General features: G+C 25.1%; 1 protein-coding gene across 1 annotated transcript; it reads right to left on the bottom strand.

Annotated features, from left to right (window-relative positions):
• Positions 1 to 11,753: 11,753 nt before the first annotated feature.
• Positions 11,754 to 12,677, bottom strand: LOC145841449 (dual specificity protein kinase CLK1-like). The gene has a single exon (XM_082948811.1). It carries the CDS (start codon positions 12,675 to 12,677, stop codon positions 11,754 to 11,756), a length of 924 nt encoding a protein of 307 aa, XP_082804937.1.
• Positions 12,678 to 25,699: the final 13,022 nt, after the last annotated feature.

The raw sequence follows: 25,699 nt of genomic DNA, 5'->3' as shown, positions 1-25,699 counted from the left end.
TGTTATTTTCTGTTAAAAGTGTTCTAATTATTTTTTTTTTTAGTATCATAAGTTATAAAATTTAACATTATTAACCAGATGCAAGGCTTTAACAATGTCATAGGGTAGCAGAGCAATTTAAACTACCTTGAGTATTTTTTCATCTAGAAATAAGATATTTAGTTTTGTTAGAACTGAAAATCTTAAAAACGGAATATTTTAGAATGAGAGAGATTTGTAACTAAGCTAATTTATGTTGCTCTGCATCCCCTATGATATGTCCATGTGACACCACTGGTATCAACCATAACTTTACAAAACATGTAAACATTTCAGAAGTTAAAAGTATTTGCAAAATGTTTAAAATAAATTAAAGTTTATAGCACGTAAATTTAATATTAGAAGACTTATAATTTAAGTACAACTTATTTTTATAGAAAACAATGTTAAGTTTTTTTATATAAAAAAGTTGTACAACTGTGCCAAAACGTTAACTGCTTTTACTAATAATTTATAGCTCTATTAAAATTAATAAATGATTTAAGAATTTATTTTTCTATAACTTTTGATGGTTTAATATATAAATGTCATTAGTTGCACAAAGTTATTTTATCAATCTATCAATTTTATACTCATAATACTTTATTAACTATAAAACATTTAATTTTTTATATTAAAACCTTTTACTTAAGCAACTTGGTTATAAAAAGTATATTAAATTTTGAAAATAAGTTAAAGTGATATTAACTGTTTTGATTTTTTTTTACTCAGACCAACTTTTTATTATTTTTGTTGGAAATCTTAGTCTAGGTGTTATATCAAGAACATGGAATTAAGAAAATTTAAGTTATATCACTCACTTTAAAGTTATTCATTTTGTAGTACCTATCCAAAACTAACATTAAAATTCCATTTTTAGCTTTAAATTACTCTTTACCTCTCTTTTAGCTTAAATCTCCTCTTTAAATTGCTTTTAACTATAATTACAACACCAATAAACTGAAGCTGACTCAAGATAAATTCAAGTTATTTGCTATTCTTTAAACATCTTGTAAACAAAACTTGTTAAAAATGTCTATTTAAGACTAAAGGGGGTAACTTTTTTATGTGTTGATGTTATTATAAAGATATTCACCTAACTAAAAGTTACTTTAAGAATTTTTCAAAATTAAAACTAGTTTTTAAGAAGGATTTAAAGTTCGAAATTTGTATAGGTTCATTATGGAAGGATTAAACTAAAATTGCAAAAGTTACTGCTCCATTCAAAAAGTATTTTCTCCTACATTTTTAAATTTAAGCAATCATTCTAAAACTTTCTCAGTCTAATCTTAACTTATAATGAAATATTCTAACGGATGATTTTTTATTTTTAAGTAGAATTAAAATAAAAAAGAGAAAAAATATTTTTTTGGTCATTAAATGATTACATTTATTTTTTATAGTTGCAATAGAACCGTTTATCATAATGCAAGAATTATTCCCTAAAGATTGGAGGTTAATTGTTTAAAAAATTAAGTTAAAATAGGTTCTTATGAGCTTAAATAAATTGCTAATGATATGCTTCTCCTTAGTTGTTTGTATGTTTATGTGTATTATGTTTGTCTTGAAAGACTCTATGAATCAGAAAAACTGTCCTGAGTGATCCTGAGGTTTTAAAAATCTTTATTTCAAAGTTAATAATTACTAATATTTTTAACAAAATAAGTTATAAAATTACAAAATATTGAAACTAAATCACTAAATTTCATTCAAATTCTAGAAAAAAACTGTCCTTAGATTACTAAAAAAAAACTTAAAACTATACTAAGTTTTTCATAAAAACCAAAATTATCCTGAGTTAGTTAGCCTGAGTTTAAAAACTAGATTCAAAGTATCCTTAGTTATTCTGATTCATCCAGATATTTTCAAAAACTTAAAAATAACTTGAGTTACCATAAGTGTGTGGCAACCCTAATAATATTTTAAAAAATAAGTTAAACAATAAATATATCATTCAAAAATGTTTCAAGTAGAGAAGTGATGCATTCAGGATAAGGATACTTTTTATTGCTAAGGTCTGGATCTGCCCACATCTTAATTTCAAAACCAAATCGAGATATAATTAACTAAAATGAACAAAAGTAACTTTTTCATCACAATCACACTAAATTTATAACATCAAATTCCCTAAAGAATCAAAAGAAAACAATCAAATATATATCAGTAATTGTAGACTTTTTTTCTTATAATGCTCTCTTCTGAAATTTTTAGGTTTCTAATGTGTAAGAAGTTTAACAAACTTTTTCTTTGTTGAATTAAGTACTGCAGGAGAAGTAGTATGATTATTTGAAAAAAAGTTCAAGTTAGCTGTTTCTACAGATTGCTGATAATATGATTTAGAATGATGAGAAAAGTTGATAAACTGCTCAGTATTTTTGAATTTAGCAAAACAAATTCATATTGTAAATACTAAAATAATAATTTTTATTTATTATGATGACACTTTTTAGCTACAGAGTTAGCTCTGGGAAGTTTGCTGATGATTCCTTCCTGACACATCAACATAGTGATTCTAACCATGTGTATAGTGATATTAAATATATAAAATAATAAACAATGAACTTCACTGCACAATCAACAACAACAGCATCCAGGACAATCCTACGACTGGTTTTGTCCTAATTAGGACTCATCATTTAAGTACGAAGCACTGAAGCAACCGTTTATGGATAAAGTCCTGTAAGATTGTCTCTGATGCTGTTGTTGTTGATTGTGCGGTGAAGTTCATTGCTTATTAGCTATGGCATAAAACATCTCAACTTTGTTGATGATGGCCAAAATAAATACTGTTTATAGTGACATTAATAAGGAATTAGTAAAATTGATAAACAGTTAGATAGTTAGATTCAAAGTAAAAGTTGTTTTGTCAACATTAAAATGTTGTACACAATTGCATTTAAAACAATGTACAATAGTGTGTTATATCAGTACATTCAACATTTTATTCATGCTTTATAACGTGTTGCTGATTGCTACTTTAAACCACCTGTCTGTTAGCCAAAAAAAGAATTATCATCTACATTTATTGAGTGCCTGCTTTGGCCCCAAAATACTCTCTTTAAAAAATTTTTTTTTAGCAATTTTTATTTTGAAGTATAATAATATTTTAACTTTTCTTACAAATTCTTTCAATCCTTTTAGACAAAAACTTTAGTCAAAAACTCAGATACAATAAAGCAGCACAAACTGCATTACCTTTATCTAAGAAGGACATTGAACTTCCTACAACTCGAAATAGTATCAAATACTCTTTTATTTTTAGGTATAAAAACATCATTCTTACTCTTCAATCTAAATTAAAAAAACTTTTTTTAAGGTCATGCAAAAATGTTACATTTTGTGTAATTATCAGAGTCGCCACTCGATGAGTCAAAAAATCTTCCCTGAGTGACCAGAAACTTTAAAGCATATCATTAACCTTAAACTTCCCTGAGCTTCCCTGAGTTTTTCTAAATCCTTTTTTTTTTTTGCTTCCAGAACAAATTGCTAATACCTCATGCTTGTTTTCTTTTTTAATAATAAAAAGAAAGTTGTATGTGTATGCTTCTGCATTAGATGCTTTAAATGCTTACTAAACATATGAAAAAAACTGTTTTCAAAAATTCAATATTAAAAGGTTAAATCAATTGAAATTAAAAAACAAAATTTGTGCATAATTTTATGTAAAATTGTTAGTTAACTTTATACATAATAGATAATAATTTAATTTTTTTTGACATTTTAATTGACAACTTTTAATTATTCTACAATAATAATAACTTCCACATGAAGTACTCACTTAAATGTGTATATAATAACCACAATGTAACTGTTCTGAATTCAAAAATCTGTTCTGAATTCTAAAAAAAAAAAACTTATTATTACTGTAAAAAAACCTGAAAAAAAAGTTTAAAGAACTAAAGAAATACCTCATATCAAAGTTCAACTTAATACCTAAGAACTAATACAATATAACCTAAAAGTAAAAAGCTTATTTTTTTAATGGGTTTATGATGTTCATACACAATCTATTCTAAATAACTCAAAACATAACTTTGATCTAAAAATAATTTCACATTATTAATAAAATATCTATTGTCTAATAAAAATATCTTAATTTTTACTATTTTTTAAGTAAGCAATTTTTGAATTAATATCTTTAGTTTCATTTTCAAGTTTATCAGCATTATCCTTAGCAGCTCTTCCCTTTTCTTATAATATTTTCATTGCTTCAAATCAGATTGTTTGTTGGCAACTGCAGTATATTTGTCATAGTCTTTATTCAAACATTTGAGTTGCTTTGTTAGTTTACGTATTTTTTTCTCTTATTTTACTAGAAGCATCAAATTTATTTGGCAACATCTTTAAGGGCATAGGGGGGGGGGGGGGGGGGGGGGTAAACACCCTTTTTTGGTTTTTGATCTTATTCTATATAGTTTTTACTAAGCTACATGATGCTTTTTACAGATTTAAAAAATTCAAAATATTTTTTGAGATATATATCCGGTCAAAGTTGGAGGCAACAATAGGATCCTTATGGGAGGCACAAACTAAAACGGCAAATAACTAGAAATCACTAAAAATCTATCTCCTCCTACGTTTTTTGAGATAACTACTTCAAATTTTCAGGAAATGTTCCTTGCAGTATTTAGAAAATTCTGCGGAACAGAATTTTAAAAAATTAAAATTTTATAACAAAAAAACTAAAAAAAAACTGTTTTTTTTGATTATTTTTTATTTAAATTTTTATTTTTTATTTTTTTCAAAATTCCTTCCGACAGAATTTTCTAAATATATCAAGAAAAATTTCCTGAAAGTTTAAGGTAGTTATCTCAAAAAACGTAGGAGAAGATAGATTTTTAGTAAAATAGTCTATTTTTGCTGTTTTAGTTTGCGCCTCCCATAAGGAACCTATTGTTGGCTCCGACTTTGACCGGCTATATCTCAAAAATTATTTTGATTTTTTTAAATCTGTAAAAAGCATCTTTTAGCGTAGTAAAAACTATATAAAATAAAATCAAAAACCAAAAAAGGGTGTTTACCCACCCCCCCTATGCCCTTAACATTTTTAACAAAGTGTTGTTGCTCAAGATATGCCAAATATTGGGCTCTAGAAGATTTTTAAAATTTTAACAAGGCAGAACTTAGTTCCAATGTGCTTGGTTTTAGACTGTTTGGATATGGATAATCTTTAATCATTCTTTGGGACCTTGTTGTCATCTCTCCCATATTAGTTGATATTAATTTCTTATTTAAGCTAAATCCCGTTCAACACTTGTCTGGCCATTCTGAAGCACAAACACAGCCTCAAGGACTCTTGTTAAATCTTTATACATGCATAGTTAACCACAACTTTTATATCTCTAAACTGTTTGTTTTTGTTTAACTTTAGTCATGATAAATATTTTTAAAATTAAAAAAAACTACAATGTTAATTCTAAGAATATTGAAGAACTAGCCGCAAGGCTTAAAAAATTTCTAAATAAGTTTTAAAAATTAAAAAAATTATTTTTATTGAACAAAATATTGAAACTGGATTAACTAAGACTCATTCTAGATCTAGAAACAAATTTGACTGAGATTTTTTTTAATCTTATAACTTCCGAAACTTTTAGAAAAAATTAAAACTGTCTTGAGTTTTCTTGGGTTTAAATATAAAATCCATAAGTTTCCCTATGATTTTCTATAACTTGAAAATTCCTTGAGTTCCCTGAGTGTGTGGCAACCCTGAACTTTACCTATTTAAAAAAAAGACATTTAATAGGGTTACCAAAGTTTTTTGAGATATTACTTTAAGGTTTTATGAATTTCTTCCTGGTATTTGAAAAATATTGTTTTTAGGTCTACATCTAATTTAAAATTAAGTTTAGGGTAAAATATGTCGCTAATAGTATAACAACATTAAAAAGATACCATAAAGTTACTTTTTTTCTAATTAACAATACCAAAAAAATTCATATGACTGGTTTTTTGTGTCAAATCAAAACTTCATTAATCAACATGAAAAATTTGTCTAAAACTCCAGATTGCCTAGGATTTTTAGTGGTTTTGGTTCAAATTTTAAAGTTTTTTTAGTCTAAATTGTCAAACACCAGGTTACTTCAGGTTTTTCTAGGATTTCAGATTTCTTGGCAAACCTGATTTAACTAATCAAAAGTAAAACAATCTATTTTAACTGAAAAAAAATCCCTTGATTTCAAGTCATTTAGCAAATACTCACAAGGTTAAAATGTTCTTAAATTCTATGGAAAAGTTAATATTATTTTAGGTTAGCCTAATGTTAAAAAGTAAGAAGACAAATGATATATAATTAAACTCTATTAAAAAATTGGGTATAATATAAAAGCTATTACAAATTTGTATTGCAGCAAACATGTTTTATGTTGTAGATTGTTTCATGTTAACTACAAGAAACTACAACTCTGTTTGGAGAAATTTTTGAATCAAAATCAAACATGTTTTAAAATGTTCAAGTTCATAAATTAGTTATCATAGACTAAATGAAAAGAACTTTCTGCGACCTAAAAGGTTTAATAAGCTATATATTAGAAATTTATTAAAAGGTATGAAAAATGTTTATACTACTTAACTAAGTTTTAAATCTTTTTTAAAAATTTATTTTTAACGTTTCTAAAAATATTATATAAAACTTTATCAAAACCAGTTATTAATTGCTTGTTAATTTTAGCTATTAATATTTTAACTATCTACATTGACTCTTAGGAAACAACTTATTTAACATTGTTTAACAAAACAATTCCTATTAAGACCATTACAAAAATGATCAGTTAAGATAATTATAATGTTTGTTTAGATAAAAAATAATAATATAAATTTAGTCATAGCGTACAATGTTTTTATTGGTACTAATGACTTACATAAAAGTGTAAAATAAAGTGACTAAAGACCTAAATCAGATGAGAAAAAATGCAAATATTTTTTTGTTTCGAATTATTTAGTTTTATTAAGGCGAGCTAAAACTAATATTAAATATTATTCTATACATCTCGCCTCAGCAAAACTAGTTCTTTTAAAATATAATTATAAAATTCATTTAATAAGGGACATTCTCAAAAATGTGGTCTATCTCTACTAAGATCTGTATATAAAAAGAACTTTCGGTCATCGATTTAAACAATACTTAATATGTTAATTTGTCAGCTCTTTTAGTTAAATAAATAAACGAAACTACTTTAGGAATAACTATTGATAAGACTTTAAAGTTTTCCAGCAGTTTTTAAAACTTGTATTTATATTTTGATATGATCAATATAAGTAACAGTTTATACTTCTAAAAAAGCATTGTGTACTTTAAAAAATGTTGTAGCCATAGTTTTTGAAAGTAGCTTTAACCGTCGGTAAAAGTCTTCTCTTGCAAGTTTTGCCAATCTAATAAAATAACTTATTAATAAAATTTTATAAATTAAACCTATGAATAAACAATTGAAAAAAATTGAAGTGTAATTAAAATTTAAAAGCTATAAAACTTTTATATTTATCGGATATTGTTTAAGCTGATTTTTGATTTTAAAATGATATTCAGATCGTAGTTTGCTCATGCTGTAGATATAGATTACTATTTTTTATCAGTTATTGTTCGAATCAACTTAAATCTAGTCTTTTGAATTTTGTCTAAATCCAATCTGCTACCAAACAGTTCCTAATTAAGTTTTTTTTTCATACCTGTGTTATTATTAATCTAATAGTTTTTTTGTTGTAATAAATTACTGACCGATAAGAATCCCATCAATCCTACTTTTGTAAGAGTTGGAAAATTCAGAGGTACAAAACTTTTAGTTTTAACTTTTATTTAAAGCAAAAAGTAATAATATTGTACGGTATAAATAACAATAAAAATCTGGAAGACATAAATTAATTTTTAAACATGTGTTTAGCTACAAACGTAATAAATTTATTTTAAAGATTTTGTTTATGAGTGATCAAAACAATAGGTTTGTGTAAAATTGGAGCGTTTTGAAAAATAAAGAGGATTAAAAACTTGCTAAAAATTTACTTGTTTTAAGAAGTTTGTTGATATTGATTTACAACTCACAAAAAGTTAAAGATTTATATAAAAATTTAAACTTTATGTATTTGTCTAAATTTATTTCGAAAAAATGTGTTATGTAGTTATGAATAATTTAATAGCTTATAAGCTTTTAAAAACGACGGTAAAATTTGTTTTATTAAGTAGCAGTTTTATTAAGTAGTTTTATCATGAAACTTTTTAGTGTTGCAAAGAGAAATTAATTTTAATTAGTTCTAGAACTTTTTCCCAACTCTTTTTCAAAACACAGCCATTGAAAATTAAGCTGCATTAAATTAAGCATTAAAATTTTTAATATACTGGACCTAGTTGGTCAAGACTAAAAGCTTGAAAGTCGAAAGTTAAAGAATTATAGTATGGATGACCACAAAAAGGCGTCAGAACTCACACCTTTTTATTTATGGGTGTTTTAACTTAGGGATTTTTATAACATTGTTTATTTTCTTTGCGACGTTATCAATTCTTTAAGGGTCAATTTAACACTAATAAGTAATTTTAAATAGGTATTCATTAGTACGTTTACTAGTTTTCATTAAAAAATCTGCAGAAACTTACCAAAAGTAGGGCACTGGTTTTTAAATAAAACTATTTTTTAATTGATGTTTGTGTTGTCACACATTCAGGCTTCTTAGACCTCTCAGGCTAACTCACATAAGTTAAAGTAAAAACAGAAAAGTTGGAAGTTTCTTTAACTTTTTAAAAAGTATACCTTTAATTAATTAAAATAAACAGTTTTTTTATTTAATCAAATTTATCTCAAAGTCATAACTTTTCTTTGAAGTGACTTTTTAAAGGTTTGCATAATTGATAATATGTATGAAGCTTAACACCAGCGTGCTTACACTAGTACATAGAATTAAATTGAAGCTTCCTATGTGATCAGCCAAGTAAAACGTTTGCTTAAAAAAAAGTCTTCAATGCATTGTGACATCTATATTTTTTTTCGTTCTTATGACTCGTAATGTCAAAAGTTTTTACAACCTTTTCTTCATTACGAAGCTATTCTAATACACTTGTTCCTAGGTTTGTGTATTAATTGGCGTGTTATATTGATTTTAGGTTATCTTTAAACTAAGAATATGGAAAAGTTTTCCGGACAATATTTTATTAAAACTAAACCATCTTTGTTGAAGTACATAATTTTTTTTTAAATCTTTCAAATAGTATTTGTTAGACATTTAATTGTTTTAACAAAAAAAGAATTAGCCTAAAGTTAGTGTATTCTGTAAAGCAAATATTTAGAGACATAAAGTATTCTATCATATTTAAAAACGGGAACGGGTGAAAATTGCACGAAGATTAAATTGCACAATAAAAAATTTGCACGAAGATACTTTTGCACGAGTGACAGTTTTGCATGGAGGGTCATTTTTGATGAAAAAAACAATACATAAATCATTTAAAAAAAAATAACGAAAAAAAAAGTTACCGACCGAGAATAAGGATTAGGTAGGGGTAAGAGTGATAGCAAAAATAAAACTGATAAAAATTACAACTAAAAAAAAACACGAAAAATTAAAAATTTAATCAATTAGATAAAAAAAAATCTTCCGACCGAAGGTAAGGGTTAGGGGTAACAGTGGTAGTAAAAATGAAATAAAAAAACAAATGATATTTTTTATAAAAACAAAAAAAAGTATAGTCAATAGAAAAATAGAAAAGAAAAAATTCAGTTACCGACCGAGGGTAAGGGTTAATGGTAATAGTGAAAGTAAAAAAAAAGAAAAATTAAAAAAAAAATACAGTAAAAAATAAAAATTGTAAAAAAAAATAATTCATTTTTATTTAAACCTGTTCAAAATGTCTTCGTGAAAAAGTGACCCTTTGTGCAAAAGTGTTTTCGTGCAAAAGTATATTCGTGCAATTTTTTGCTCTCATGCAATTTTGTCCCTAGTGCAATTTTATACGCTCGTGCAAATTTGACACCTATCCTTTAAAAACAGCTAAATGCTTGTACATATATATTTTTTTTTTGTTTACCTTTCTTAAGTTTTATAAATTATTAAATTGGTATAAACTTAATTTTTAACCAATGATCTATCGAATACAAGATTCGGACGAATCCGGCCTTTTTGGACTCAGATTCGGACTCGGCGGAGTCCTAATTTTAAAATAAGATTCGTATACGAATTCGGCCGAATCCAAAAATTTTGATTTGTTAGACCACTTTAAGCTTTTTTAATTTTACTTAACTGTTTGTCAAAAGTTAAATGAAATGTAAAACTAGTTAATGAATTCACGTTCGAGCGGATAAATTTTTTTTTTTTCACACTTATAAAAACCTTATCAATTTTAATTTAGAGTTTTGCACACAGTATAAAAACTTTTATATATTATTTTTGTTAGACTCTCAAATAAGTTAAGTACTTAGTTAAGGCATTTAATCTCAGCTTTTTGGATAACCGCTCTTATTTATTCATCATATGTTTAGTTTTTTATGTTTGCTCTTTGTAATGAACTGCTGCATTATTTATACGAAAAAAAGTGGAACTTAAATATGTAACATTAAAGCAGATGCTTGCATACTTTTAGCTATTTACCTTTTGTTAATATTCTATTGTTTATTTAATTGATAATTTTATTTTATGATATATGTGAACTTCCAACATTTTAATATTTCGTTTTGAAAACAATGTTCTAAAGAAAAAGTATATATAACAATACAATCTTAATTAGTTTGTAATGAACTGCTGCAACTACTTGCATTGTTTATTTTCGAACTCTTAATACTAAGAGAGTATTAAAAGCTTGCTGCAGTCATGAGGCTAAAATCAATGATAAAACATTTCATCAAAACACTTTGCCTAGTGATTTATAAAAGTTATAAAAGCAGCTTATATTTATTGAGTAAGAAGTTTTGTAATACTGCTGTATGGTTTTTTTGAATAATAGATACATCACCCAAACTATCTTGCCTAATTTCTATAGAGTAGTCTAGAATAGTCTTTAGTACTTTTTTAAAGTAGCTTTACATTATCTTTTCAATATTTTTTTACAATTTAACACAGTTTTTAATCTTAAACTAAACTTTAAACTAAAGTTAGACCCAAAAATGTGTAATTTAAAAGACCTAAAAGATTTTTTGAAAACCTGAAGAAAAATTGCCAAAAAATTTGGCAACCCTGTCTTTAGCAATAATTGTAGACTGGAGACCTTCATTTGTTATATATTCTTAATGACAACAACTTTAAATAAACGATTTGGCTAATTTTATAATGTTTTTAGTGCGGAAGTATAGTATACAAAAACTATATATTTTTTAAATAATTAGTTTGTTAGCTTTTATTAATTATAGCAATCAAGGGTTGCCAAACACTCAGGGTACTCAAGGAAACGCAGTTAATGTTAATTTTCTAACAACAATGTTAGAACACATGAATATGTGCGTTTATTAATTTTCTTTTTACTAGTAAACTGTCTAGATATATAAATCTAAATTAACTTATAAATAATTAGATCATTCAAAAAAAAATATACGTTTTTTAACATAAATTAAACAACTTTTCGCAAGTGAAAAACTAGTTTATTAACTTATAAACACACACAACATATAAAATTTATAAAGTCAATACTATTAAAATGAGTTTTAAGAATTCCGAAAAGCATCATCAGTACATCAGGGCTATGAAGGAAAACGAGCTCAAAAATCCAGGGTCGTCACAGTAAACAGACTGTCTTAAGACTCGAGCCCGGTAAAGATTTAAATTTGTCATTTTTTGAAGTAAGCCAAGCTTTTGGAATTTTTTATGGTGACCCTCAGAGTTGGATCTAGTATGAGCATTTTCATTAGAACTTCATTCAGTTCTTTTTGCTCAGTTTTAATCCTCTGAAGTGTTTCTGTGATAAATTTTATTTTCACATATATAGTGTCCCATTCGCTTGGTCCTTCACCAGCGCCTAATCGTTTAAGCTGATCGTTTGTGAACTCTTTTATGGTAAAAGAAATTAAAGCGACTAAGTCGGACGTTTTTTCGACGTCAAACATAACTTTTCCAGAAAATAATTCATAAATGGTACAACCGATAGACCAAACATCACAATGATATCCTATTTTATCTTTCATTAAAACCTCTGGTGCTCTGTAAGTCAAAGTCGAAATTTCTTGTGTACTAAAGTCTGCACTCGTACAAACAGACCCTAAATCACATAAAGTCAGGTGAAACTTGGAGCTTGAAGATTTTCTTATTAGAATATTGTCCACTTTTATATCGCTGTGAATGACAAAATTTGAATGAAGGAAATCAGTTGCTAAAACAAGCTGGTGACAAATGGACTGTACTTGTGCTTTGTCGAACAAGTTTTCATTATCGATCAGAAATTCGCGGACACTCATGCCTAAAAATGGAAAAACTAGACATGTTTTACCATTGTGCTTAAACACATCAACTAACTTAATTATATTGTCACAATCGCCCTTATCCTTCAAAAGGTTGAAAGCTCTAAATTCACTAGCAGCTGCTTGTTGATTTTTGATAACTTTGACTGCGTAATCGGGTCCCTTTGGATTGTTTTCTGCCTTAAAACACTTAATAACTGTACCAAAGGCCCCTTGCCCAATCACGCTAATAACTTTGTATACCGAATTTAGTACGCAACCTTTTACGAAACTTTCATCTGGAACTTTAGCCGCCATATTATTGTACAATAGATTAGTTCTCAGTTCAGAGAAAATCTGCAGATAAAAGGTTCATTGGTTTTTAATAAAACTAACAACAGTTATGTATTTTTAAGCACCTTAAATGTAATTTATTTCTAATCAATAAAAAAAAGAAATTTATTTTTATCTTAGTTTAAAATTTGTTTTAAAACCTGTCCTTATATTTTTTTGAACTTTTTAAAATGTGTTATTAAAACTTTATCAGTAAGTTACCATAAGCTACTGGCTAGGCTAAAAAAATATTAAACGTATTAACTCAAAAACTTTTATAATTTTATATTTAATTGTTTATATTTATTGGGATAAAAATTATCTCATGAAATATTGTCAATTATAATATAAAATTATTGCTAGAAAATTGATTTAAAAGAGATAACTTTTTGTTCAATTGTATTGTGGTGTAGTTAAAAAATGAGTCAGAAGTATTATAACTAGAGCTTCTAATTTTTTTTTATTTAACTTATTAGATATAGTATAAAGTTTTCATCTATCAAAGCATTATTAGTAATGAATAAAAAACTATATTAATTTTTATTAAAAAAAAAATATGAATTAAAACTGGTCAATAATTTAAATAATTAAGAACTGAAACATGAAGTTTTATTTTTTAAAAATAAAATTACCATAAAATGTTGAGAAGCATGTGTATATGCTTGTTTATAATTGAATGCAAAATTATATATATATATAACAACTAACAAAAGTTTTTTAATTAACAAACGTAATTTTGGTATCTTTTATGACTTCGTAAAGTTATTACTCCGGTTATCAGAAAATAACTTTTTAAATTTAATATTCAACGTTTAATTAACTGTTTTAACAAATGCTTATGAATAGATACAGTTAAAAAAATGTATATTTTTTTTTACGAACATAATAAATTGTTTTATTCTTTCTTTTTTTTATATAATTTTACCTCTTTGCTTTTCGGAAGATGCAGAAAATTGCTTAGAAAACTATTGATACACTTCTAATTACTAGACTTTTTGTCACAGTTTATTAATTAAACATATGTTTTATACAAACGTTAAAGAGTAAGTGACATCGACTAACAAAATTTTAATACAAACAGTATAAATTGTGTATAGGACTGAAAATTTTAAATTAATGAAAAAAAAACTATCTTATGTTTTAGTTTAAATTTTTTTTAAACTGTAATTTAGTATTCGTTTATTTTTAAAATAAAAATTAATGTAAAAACTGAAAGTAGCTTAATTTTATTGATTTATTATTAAAGCTTCGGAAAACGTGGAACCAATATTATATACATTTGTAACATTTGTTATTTATAGACATACATAACCGGTTAATTTTCTTTTCAAAAAGTTTTAGTATTATAATAACTTAAATTAAAACTAATTACCGTTTAGTTTTCATTGAAAAAAGGTACTAAATAATATTTTTAAATTAGAAAATAATGTATGCTGAAACAGTTTTGTACTTAAAAACCATCGTTAAAATAAGTATACTAAAAACTAAGAATATTCGTAGGCTTAAAAGTCAAAAAACAGTTTTATACTTATTTAAATTTATGTTCTATTAAAACTATACTTTAATATATATTTGTTTATACATACTTTTGGTGTAACTTTCAAACTAACTACCAAATTTATTTCGTTGCTTTATTTAAAATTTATATTTTGAGCATAGTTGCCAGATTTATATGTGAATATCGCCATAAATATACCTGAGCATCATAATTTGACTTAAAACAAACCCATTTTAATTGAGTATTCAGACTCTTTAATCTAGAAATCTGACAATATAGCTTACACATCAGAGAAAAAAAAACTTAAATCGTTAAAATAAGTTTTGTGAAGAACTGTAACTTGTTTGTTATGTAATTATATTAAAGATCAAACTAAAGTTTTTTATACTTTCTTTTTTTCAGATCTCCGAAAAAATTGCATGTGTCATTAAACTATTATACCTTTTTTAATAAAACTTATTTAGAATTTTAAATATTCTATTATTATGTATGATATATATTAACTGAACTCCTAAAAATGCAAAGAGTAAGTCAGTCAAGTTATAGGCTTAAGCTTTTTAAATTTTGTACAAAATTGTTTATAAAAACAAGTTATTACATGTAAATCACTAATAAGAAGTTTAACTTGGTTGTTATACAAAAAAGTATAAAAACGACCATCTATATTTAAATAAAAATCTTTAGTTTTGATATTTTTATCATACAATATTATTTACAATATTCTAATCAACTCTAATTTTTAACATGTTCATTTTAAAAAATGGTGCTTTTCTAAATATAAACCATCATCTTTATGTGTACGTTTGCATAAAAATGCTTTATTTAACATGAATAAATTCGATAATTTCTATAAACCATAGTAAACTATAAATTAGTTAACTATTTTCAAAATTGTAACAAGATAGTCGTAAAATATTTATGATAACATAAATTACCAGCCTTAAGAAATAAGAAAATTGATCGATAATAAAAATAAAATTTAAAGGATTTTTTGTAACCTATTTAGAATAAATAGTGAACAAATGATAAACTAATTTTTAATCAATTTGTTTACTATATAAACTGGTTTTTAACTTGTAAGTTTTGCAAATAATCAATATTTGCGTATTTTTAAGACTTATTTGCAATGGCACGTTTTGTCAAAAATTTAATGGAGCTTACAATTGCTTTTAAGTCAAACAATGTCTTTTACGGTTTGCCTTGCTTTGTAGATATAAAACTTTTTTTTTATTAAATAAAAACATCATATTATTTTTTGACCTAAAAGTTCAGTTGTTTTTTTTTTATTCCAGATAAAACAAACTAGTTTAAAATTACATTACTTGGTACTGTTTAACATCTTGTCCAGGACAACATTAGCTGTAAACAAACTCTTTTCATGTATAGTTTGTGTAAAAAGTAAGGAAAATAGTCATTACAGTTAATAACTTTCACAGTTAATTTAATATTATCATAACCAGAATCTTAATTCCTTTGTAAAGTTTTCCAGAATGCTGAGCATGCTTTACAAGTTTAAAACTGAATACTAGATAAATTTTACTTGTTTTAAAGGAAATTTAACATTATAGTAGCTTTTGTAAGTAATTGTAAGACTGTTAGATTGAAAAAACGATTTAAGATTAGTAAAAAAAGCTATAAGTAAATAACATCAAAAAAAAAAACTTTCTAATACATTTATAGAGTTAAATTAAGAAATATTAAAAAAAGAACAATCTTATGTTAATTAAAAACTTTAAAATTTCAGCTCTTAGTTGCAGAACTCGGGTCAAAAATACTTGCAACTACGTAAACTTTAGTAGCATCAAACTTTGGATTGTAATAAGTTTAATATGCCTAGTTGCCTTTATTTTTAGGTTTCGTCGAAAAAAATTAATAGAATGATTTAACAAAAAACAAATTTAACAAAGTGTTTTTCAATATTTTATTATCACTAATTGATAGCATAACGATAAAATAACTTAATGTATTAAAATCGTTTTTAATACACCACAAGATATTTTTTGTTATACTATTAGTTAGTGACAACAAAACACTTTAAAAAAATTCTTGTAAAACAACTAAAAAAAAATTAAAAGCTTTATAAGCTCTTAACATGCCATCAATAAGCAAAAGAATAAAATTTTTAAAATAACAGGTAAACATTTCAAAAAATCAATTGTGTTAATAACCTTAAATGTTATATATGAAGTTGTATACTGATTATATTTGTAAAAAATAGTGATCTGATGAAATTTAAAATAAACACCCACCTTTGAAAACATAGCAAAGTACGAATAAAAAAAATTCTGGCTAAAACATCGGTTGGAGTAAAAATATCCAAAAAAAAACATTTTTTCTAAAAGACGCCATTCAAAAAGTCAAACCCCAATACAATGGATTTTTTTAAACTAAAGGCAAAGGAGAGTTCTCTAGAAAAAAAATCTTAGCTAGTTTTAAATATAGGGAACATAATAAGATCTCAAGTTTGGATAAATAAATAAAAAAATGTTAACCATTTCGGAAGGTTCCATTTTGGAAGTAAGCCATTTTGGAAGGTTCCAGGTTGAACTAAACTATAACTTATTAAATGATCAACTAATTCAATAGAGTTTACATAAGATGAACAGGAAATTTTTATTTTTTTATAAACAGTAGATTAGTATTCATTTTTCACCTAAGTAGGTATTTATTTATTTTATATATCTTTTATTTGAGTATATTAACTGGGTTTCAATAGCATTTGTTCAGTCTAGTTTGTAGAAAGTTGTAATATATATATTTTTTCTGTTTTTAGTTTCTTAGTGAAATAGTAAACAATTACACTTTATAGTCTACATATTATATGGTAAATAAAATTCTCTAAATATATTTTTGCCAGAAAACAAAGAAAGTTAAAAATTTAAATCATGAGCTGAAATCACTGATAAAATTTAGGTTTAATTATATTATGATTATTAGTGTTTTTTAGCTTATTTGTTATTATTATATTTTTATTTCAAAAAAAAAACTTATCTACTATTTTAAGTATTTTTTGTGGTAATTAAATTATTATTTTGGTATAGTTAAACTCCTATATTTAGACATTTATTCAAAGTTGTAAAAAAATTATAGTTTTAATTAAAATTATATTTTTATTTTATACATTTTACTTAGTTTAAGCAATTTTTTTATGGATACAGCTTTATTTTACTTTTTTTTTTTTTGAATATTGCAGCTTTATTTTTTTCAATGTTATAGCTTTAATTTACTGTTACTTATTTTTTGATAAGTTAAAATAAGTTAGTAGAGTCTAAATCAGGTGTCTGCAGGCAGTGGTTGCTGGCGGACAAAATTTCAATTTTCCAAAATCTTCGCGGGCCGCAGTTTTAGTTAACTTTAAAATCTTTTGGTTTTAGTTTTAGTCACACGAAAGAAATTTTACTTTTATTCAGATTATTATTTTAAGTGACTTTTAGCTACACATAAAACGCCTATAGAAATTATGCATACTTTTCGGAATTTTGAACCTACTACCCAGATAATTCTCAGCACAAACAATCTAGAACAAGAAATACTTACCATCTCTCAGTACTAGAATTTTTGTTTATTAAAACTCATGAGCCGAAAATTTGCAAACAAAGAGATTTTTACAATTAAAAACTTTATAAATAGCGTTTTTTAGTATTATTGTTGTCGTTTATTGTCGTATTTTTGTAATTTACTCATTATTTAATTTTGTTTCAGGTAAAATTTCCACTATCTTAAGTATTTTTGTTTTAATAGTTTTGTTTTACAAACAACTTCAAGTTAGCTAAGTATAAATCAACTCTATATTAAACATTTTAACAGACTTTTATGCTTTATGACATAACAATTTTTATCTAGGTATTTCAAAACTACTGTTTATAAGTAATTTTACATTATATTATAAAGTTTTTAGCAAGTTTATTCTGATGATGAGCTAGACGAAATTATGAATCTTTCTTAAATGAGTGACGTATGGTTAAATTTGAATTTAATTTACAATTAGTTTATAACGTGAATATAGTTTAGTTTTTATGCAATAATTTATGTTGTTTATCTACTTAAATAATGATTACATAGTAACATATATATAATTTATTGAACAACAAAAAAACGCTTAAAATATTTTGTCCAGGTAACTGGTGCACTTAGAACCTTTGGGTTATCGAGTAGCCGTCTTGTCTAGGACATCTTAACTAAAAGTATTATATTTTTAGGGGAAATCGCTTGAGAAGTATCAAAAAAAATTAGGCTTGTTTCTAGTTGCTTAGCCTACCTTTTTTTAAAGAGTTACATCTATGCTTTACATATAAAATAAAAATATTCAAATAGGTTTGCCAAATTCTCAGGCTACTCAAGCTAATTTTTACTCTCATTGTGACTCAAGCTATATCAGCTAAGTCAAGCTTCTTTTTTTTGGAGATTTGAAACTATCTTAGGCTATTTGGTTAGCTTGAATAAATTCAGCTAATTTTAAGGGGTAGCTGTCAAATTTGCACCAGCGTACAAAATTGCACGAAAATACTTTTGCACGAAGACACTTTTGCACGAGCAGACAATTTTGCACGGAGACATTTTTGGACGAGAAATTTTTTTAATGATAATTTTAATTATTTATTTTAAATATTTTTTTTTTACTATCACTGTTACCACTAACCCTTACCCTCGGTCAGTAGCTTTTTTTTTTGTTTCTTCTTTTTTTTTTTATTAGTAATTTTTTATTTTTGTTTTTATTATCACTGTTACCCCTAACCCTTACCCTCGGTCAGTAACTTTTCTTTTTAATAATTTTATTTTAGTTTTTATTTTATTTATTTTTTTTACTCTTGTGCAAAAATGTAACTTGTGCAAAATTAATCCTTGGTGCAAAATCGTCTTCGTGCAATTTAGTCCACTCGTGCAATTTAGTAACCTCGTGCAATTTAGATCCGTTTCCAATTTTAAGATGTTTTAAATAAACACAGGTTAGTTTCTGTGAGAGTGAGTTGGTTTGATTTTAAATACTTTAAAAATTTTCTTTATAACTTTATGTTGTAAACTATCTACTTTTCTTTATAAATAAATATGTCGTGAGATTAGCTCTACTTAAAAAAAACGTTTTTTTCGTTGTCATTTAAAGAGATGTAGTGTCAGGGTTGCAAAAAAACTTGAAAACCTTGAAAAACCTGGAACTTGAGAAACTTTGAAAAAAAACCTAGAATTTTGAACAAAATAACTAAAAAACCTGGAATTTTAAACAATATTTACATGTTAAGTAGAAAAATTTTCATTTGACACAATAAATCTACCAAACAGATAAAAAATTTTTGTCATCATCAACATTTTTTTTTAATTATATGATGATTTTATACTATATAACACAGTTTTTTTACCTTTAACTTAACTTTAAACTAAAAATGTACTTGGAAAAACCTGGAGAAAATGTTAAAAACCTGGAGAAAAATTGCTAAAATAATTTGGCAACCCTGGGTGTAAAAGTCATTGATGGTAAAAAAAATTCACTACTTTTTGTAGGTGCCAATTATAAATCCGTACAAAAAAAAATCTTTTTCTTATGTTAAATATGTGTTCATACTATTATTAGGTAAAATCTTGTATAAACGCTTAAAATTTGATTTTTTATGAGTAAAACCTTACTGAAGAAAGCATATTAAATGCTATATTAGTTCTACAGTAGATTAGTATTCATTTTCATCTGAGTAGGTATTTATTTTTTTGAGTATATCAATTGGGTTTTAATAGCATTGGTCCAGTCCGGTTCGTAGAAAGTTGTATTATGTTTTTTTATTATTTCTGTTTTTAGTTTGTTAGTTTTTTTAGTAAACAACTTCATTTAATAGTCTACATTTTGTCTGTGTAAATAAAACTATTAATCACTAAATATATTTTTGCCAGAAAAAAAATTAAATATTAAAATCATGAACTGAAATTACTGATAAAATCTGAGACTTATAATAAGTTGACTTATTTTATGATTATTATTATCTTATATTTTATTTTTATTAAAAAAAAAATAAAATTGAGTTTTTTTTTGTGGTTGTTTTCATTATTATTTTGGTTTAGTTAAACTCCTATATTTTCAAACATTTACAAACATTTATTAAGTTTGTAAAAACTGATTGTTCTAATTAAAAGGATATACTTATCCTATACTTTTTATTTATTTTATGCAAAGTTTAGTTTTTGTTTTTATTGGATACAGCTTTATTTTACTATTTTTTTTAGCCTTATTTTATTTATTCATTGTTTTTTTGTTTGTTGTAGCTTTATTTAATTATTATTTTTTTTAAGTTAAAATAAGTTGATAGTAGAATCTAAATTCTTAAACATACTTAAAAAAAATTCAAATTATTCATCATATTCCTTTTTTTTTTAAGTCATATAAAAGGTTAAATTATTTGCTAAAATTATTAATAAAATTAAAAAAAATTTCAGATTGAAACTTTGCCTTTTAGCGTAGAGTTCAATATATACTTATGAGTGTATAATGTTAGATACTATTATACAAAAGTTCTTTTTTTTTGATGTTTTATTTTTTAGAAAATCTAATGTTGTTAAGTTTAATAGTCTCATTTTTCTTAAAGTTTTTCGTTTTAGCGTTTAAATTTTGACTGTAAAGTTTTTTGTTTTTTCATTTTTAGCTCATTACAATTTTTATTAGGTTGGGTATACAACTCGATGACTGAAAGGTCTTTTTGTGTATCCTGGTTTTGAATCAAAAATTTTGAGCAATTTTTCGTTTTGTACAATAAACCACTTATACTTGTTCAAGAAAAATGTTTTTTTTTTCAATTTAAGTTTATATATAGACTTATAATTTACAAAAAAAACTTTTTTTTCTGGGTTTGCTTAAAATTGTTTAAAAAAACATTTTCAGGAATAGTTTAAGTAAAATAAAGTTTATGGATTGGAATACTTCAAACTTTACAAACATAGACATTGTGCTGTAGTAAAGAAACTAATAAAGTTAGACAAGTTAAAAAGATGCAAATGGACAAGTATTTTAAATTATATTTTCTTAATAATTTTGAAATAAATACTACGGATATGTAAGCAGGGTTTTTGTCTTTCTTTTCTCTTGTTTAACAATAATTGTTTTTTAATTGTTTTATTTTTCTAAACCATAGATCGGCAACCTACGGCCCACGTGCATGTTTTTATTTTAAATTGGATGTGGCCCATGAAAATTAAAAACTGTGGCCTTTGAACATGCAAATTTGACCTGCGAAAAAAAAACACTATTTGAAACTTAAAGTGGGCTTTAAAATGTTATTTTTGATACACTTTATTGCTCTGCTTAAACAAAAACATATAATGATAACCAGTGGTATTTTTGTTTGGAGGTTCTTGATGTTTTGAAAAAAAAAAATGAGAATTCAAGAAAACTTACAAAAAGTGAAAAAAATTACATAAAATTAAGAATCGCCTGAATGAATTTTGTTTTAATTGTCCTAATTTGTGCACAATGTGTCTATGTGATAGTTGCCACATGTTATGAAATCTCAAGCTAAAAATTCAAAGGTAGATTTTTTTAGTCCAATGCAGTTTGTATTGGGTCGGTTTTCAAAAAATCTAATTTTGCCAAAGTGAAAGTTTTTTCAAGTACAGTAACCTCTCGCTTATATACGCACATTGTGTCCACAGAAAAAATGCGTAAAGATGTAAGAAATCGTAAAGATACGAGAGGTACCAAGTATACTTACTTAATGGCTGTTTTTTGATATTGCTTCTAGTTAAAAGCAGACTGGGAACTTTCCACTTTTAACAATTTGTTTACTTCATATGTAAATATAAAAAAAAGATAAAACTATACATATATTAAAAAAATTAGGTTGTAAATTTTCTATAAAATAGTAATACCTGTAGAAAAATTTTACTAATTTTAAAAACAAGTAGATTTTATCTTAATTTATATGTGGCTTATTTGATACTTAACATTTATATGCTATTCTTCTTAGCAAATTCATTTAAAAAATTAAGCATTTGTTTACAATTAAAAAATGGTGTGCTGTCTATATTAAAATTTGTTTCTCAAGTCTTTTCCAAAAATATGCATTTGGTGCTGTAATGGATTCATTTCTTTTGAACAAAAAGGTATAAAATATAAGAAAAACGTTTAGAAAATAATTGTTTATGTTACTACTATTTTTTCTAAATCTAACCTTTGCCCACATAAGGATAAATTTGTCTTGCATCGCATTAAATTGCAAATAGCTATAAAGAAGCCTAGCAAGAAGGTATGATGTAAGTGAGGATAAATAATAAATATTTTGTGCAATAGAAAGATCATAAAAGACAGTGCCTTTCAGATGTCGGATCAATGATAAATAGCATTTTAAGGATATAAAATTTTTATTGTTTGAATTTTTTAGAATTCTTAAATGCGTAACTAAACGAGAGTGCGTAACGTCACGAGTGCGTAAAGATGCGAGAGGTTACTAAAATTAAAGTTTTGCACATGGTGTTTTTGCAGTATTTGCCAAGTGTAAAAATAAATCTAATTGAATACTCAAAGGTCGCCGTATTTATAAGCACCCTAATGTTCATTAATTTTAAATAAAAAAACAGTTCTTTTTTCCGATGTTACTTTGATAACTGACGTCGAAACAAAAATTTATACTATTAAAACATTTATCTCTGCAACAAAATTTGCATAGAGAACTGTGGAAAACTTTAATCATAAATTAAAATTTAAGGCAAGGGTATGTTTAGACTGATTTTTTAGAGTCTGTACTACCCCTGAAAAAAAGAAGAAAAAGAAAAGGATGTATAATTAAAAAATGAAAACGTTGTTTGATCAGAAGGTTCAATTCTTTAGCAGGTTTTCTTATGCATTATTTACTTACAATATTTTTAAATGTTGAATATAAGAGTACAAACAACCAAATAACATGAAAACATGTAAGCATTTGTGCTTTGACCTATTTAAGATTCAATGAAACACGTTTAACTTTTTTTTGTAAATAACTTAATAAGTTTTGAGAACCTGTTTCTAAATTAAAATTAAAAATGCTAGCAATGGTAGATAAATCAAGTTTATGCATTAATTTCAAACCATATTTTCTACTTTTACTTCAAGTTACATAGTTGATAAAATTGAATTACATTTACCAACTGTAACAAACTTTTCATGTGTAGCAATCTTAATTTGTTATGTAATGAAAATGTTTACTTATAACAAATTATATTCTTGCACTTGTTTTAGCATAAAGTTTTCATTATAACTTTTTTTTTGAAACTTTTTGTTCTAAAAATTTATAAAAACTAACTATGTCATTTAAACTGGTCAACTATGGTATCGATATATTGACATTTCAACATTTTTTAGAATTGGCATTTAACTTCAAATATTTTTTGTTATTTTATCTTATAAATATTTTTAAAGAACACTAATGATAAAACCAGTAAATTTTCAACACTGACAACTCTGGGTAGCTGTCAAATTTGCACGAGCGTAAAAAATTGCACGAGCGGACAAAATTGCATGAGTGCACAAAGTTGCACGAAGACAATTTTACACGAAGGGTCACTCTTGCACGAAAACTTTTTTGCACGGGTTGAGTTTTTTTTAAATTTTTTCATTATTTTTATTTATATTTTTTTAATTGAGTTCTTTTTTTTACCTTCACTGTTACCTCTAACCCTCGTTCGGTAACTTAATTTTTTTTTACTAATTTTTTTAATTTACTTTTTTATTTACTTTTTATTTTTATTTTTACTATCACTATCAACCCTAACCCTCGGTCAGTAACCTATTTTTTCGTTTTTTTTTGTTAATTTTTTTTTTAGTTTTTTTCCTGTTTTTCTAATTTTTTTCTGTTTTTTTAATACTCTCGTGCAAAATTGACCCTTGGTACTAAATAGTCTTCGTGCAATTTTGTGCCCTCATTAAAATTTGTTCTGGTGCAATTTAATAACCTCGTGAAATTTTGTCTTCGTGCAATTTTGACCCGTGTCCGACAATTCTAGCTTACAAATACCCATGGTTTTTTAGTTTTTTGTTTCAAGCTTACAATTTATTTTTAAGTTTTATCTGCTAAACTATATAAAAACTTAACCAATATTAGCTGTTTAGTTATTTGAGTTTTTTTTCTTTCTCATAGTTTCTTTTGTCTCAAAATTTAAACCAATACCTAATATCTGCATATTTAAAAAGCCTTAGTGAATAAAAAAATTTTTAGGACTTAGTTCAAATTTTTTGTTTTAAAATTAAATTCTAAACAACTGTTTATATCAACTAGCCTTGACTTGAATAGTTCTTGAAATTTTTTTATTTCTACTAGTAAGCTTATTCAGCAAGACACTGTTTAATATACAATTTTATTCTATTTCTATTTGAATAAGATTTATTGAATCACTGATGAGGTCTTTGACCAAAACTTAGTTTGTAAAATAAAGTCTTGAAAAAATAAGTTAAATATTTCTCCTCTAGTAGTTGAGATTTCTTTATTTGTTTTAAAAAAATCAAAACATATAATACAATTTTATGAGAAAATAAAAAAGTAGATAGATTAAAAAAAAAACACTATTGGTAACTTAGTATAAAATTTATGAATACTTTCTTAAATTATGATATACATAATAATACAAAATACCATAACATTTAAGTAGAGACTTACATCATTTGAAAAATTTTTACTAATATTAACTGTTGAAAATACCCCAATTGTTAAATATCAAAAAGTGTGCAACCCAAACCTTAATGCGCCCCTAATATAAATAAGATATGTCTTTTTATTTTAAAACTGAAATGCAATGACCTATACTTTTTGGGTAAAGTAAAGATAACTTCAGTTAAATTGATATTAATCTTTTACAAAATTAAACAAGTATCAACTTCAGTAGAACACGAAATGGTCATTTTCATTGATCGATTCCGGTAAAATAGTTTCAACTTGTTAGAAAAAATGTTTAGTAAAATTTAAAAGCAACAGTTGTTTCGATTTATTCCTAATTTTACATGTTTACTTCTAAATAAAACATTCTTGCTAGTTTAATTTTATATAAACATCAAAGTAGTTAAAACAAATAGTGTTTAGCCAATTTAACTCTCCATGACTTATGTTTTATTCAAATTTTCGATATCTTAAACAAGCATATACTAAACAAATGTATTACACAGTAAAGTAGTAAATCTAAATCTGAGTTTTTTTTCCGTAAAGTTGTAACCTATTGTTTTTGTATGGTAATATTTTGTAGGCTTTATCAATATTTTATATAAAAGTGTCATCCTCTTTTAGTTTTAGTTTTTTTCTTTATTTTTTTTTCTAGTTATTTAATTTTTTACCTAGTATATGGTGTATAAAACTTTTTATTTTTCATTGCAGTTTTAGTATACTTTTCAGGTATTTTTATAATAAAACTTACAAGTACCATGAATGAAACGGAAATAAAGCTTCCAGAACACGCAGCTGACATTGTTTGTCAACTTTATATAGTTATTTAACATTTTTTTTTAAATTTGTTTTAACAACTTTTAAAAGATGTTTCTTAGTACTTTAGATATTAAGTTTTCTTAAAAATATAA

Source organism: Thalia democratica, chromosome 7 (genome assembly GCF_965202585.1).
Source record: "Thalia democratica chromosome 7, ktThaDemo2.hap1.1, whole genome shotgun sequence".
Lineage (NCBI taxonomy): Eukaryota > Metazoa > Chordata > Thaliacea > Salpida > Salpidae > Thalia > Thalia democratica.
This window is presented reverse-complemented; position numbering and strand designations above follow the sequence as displayed.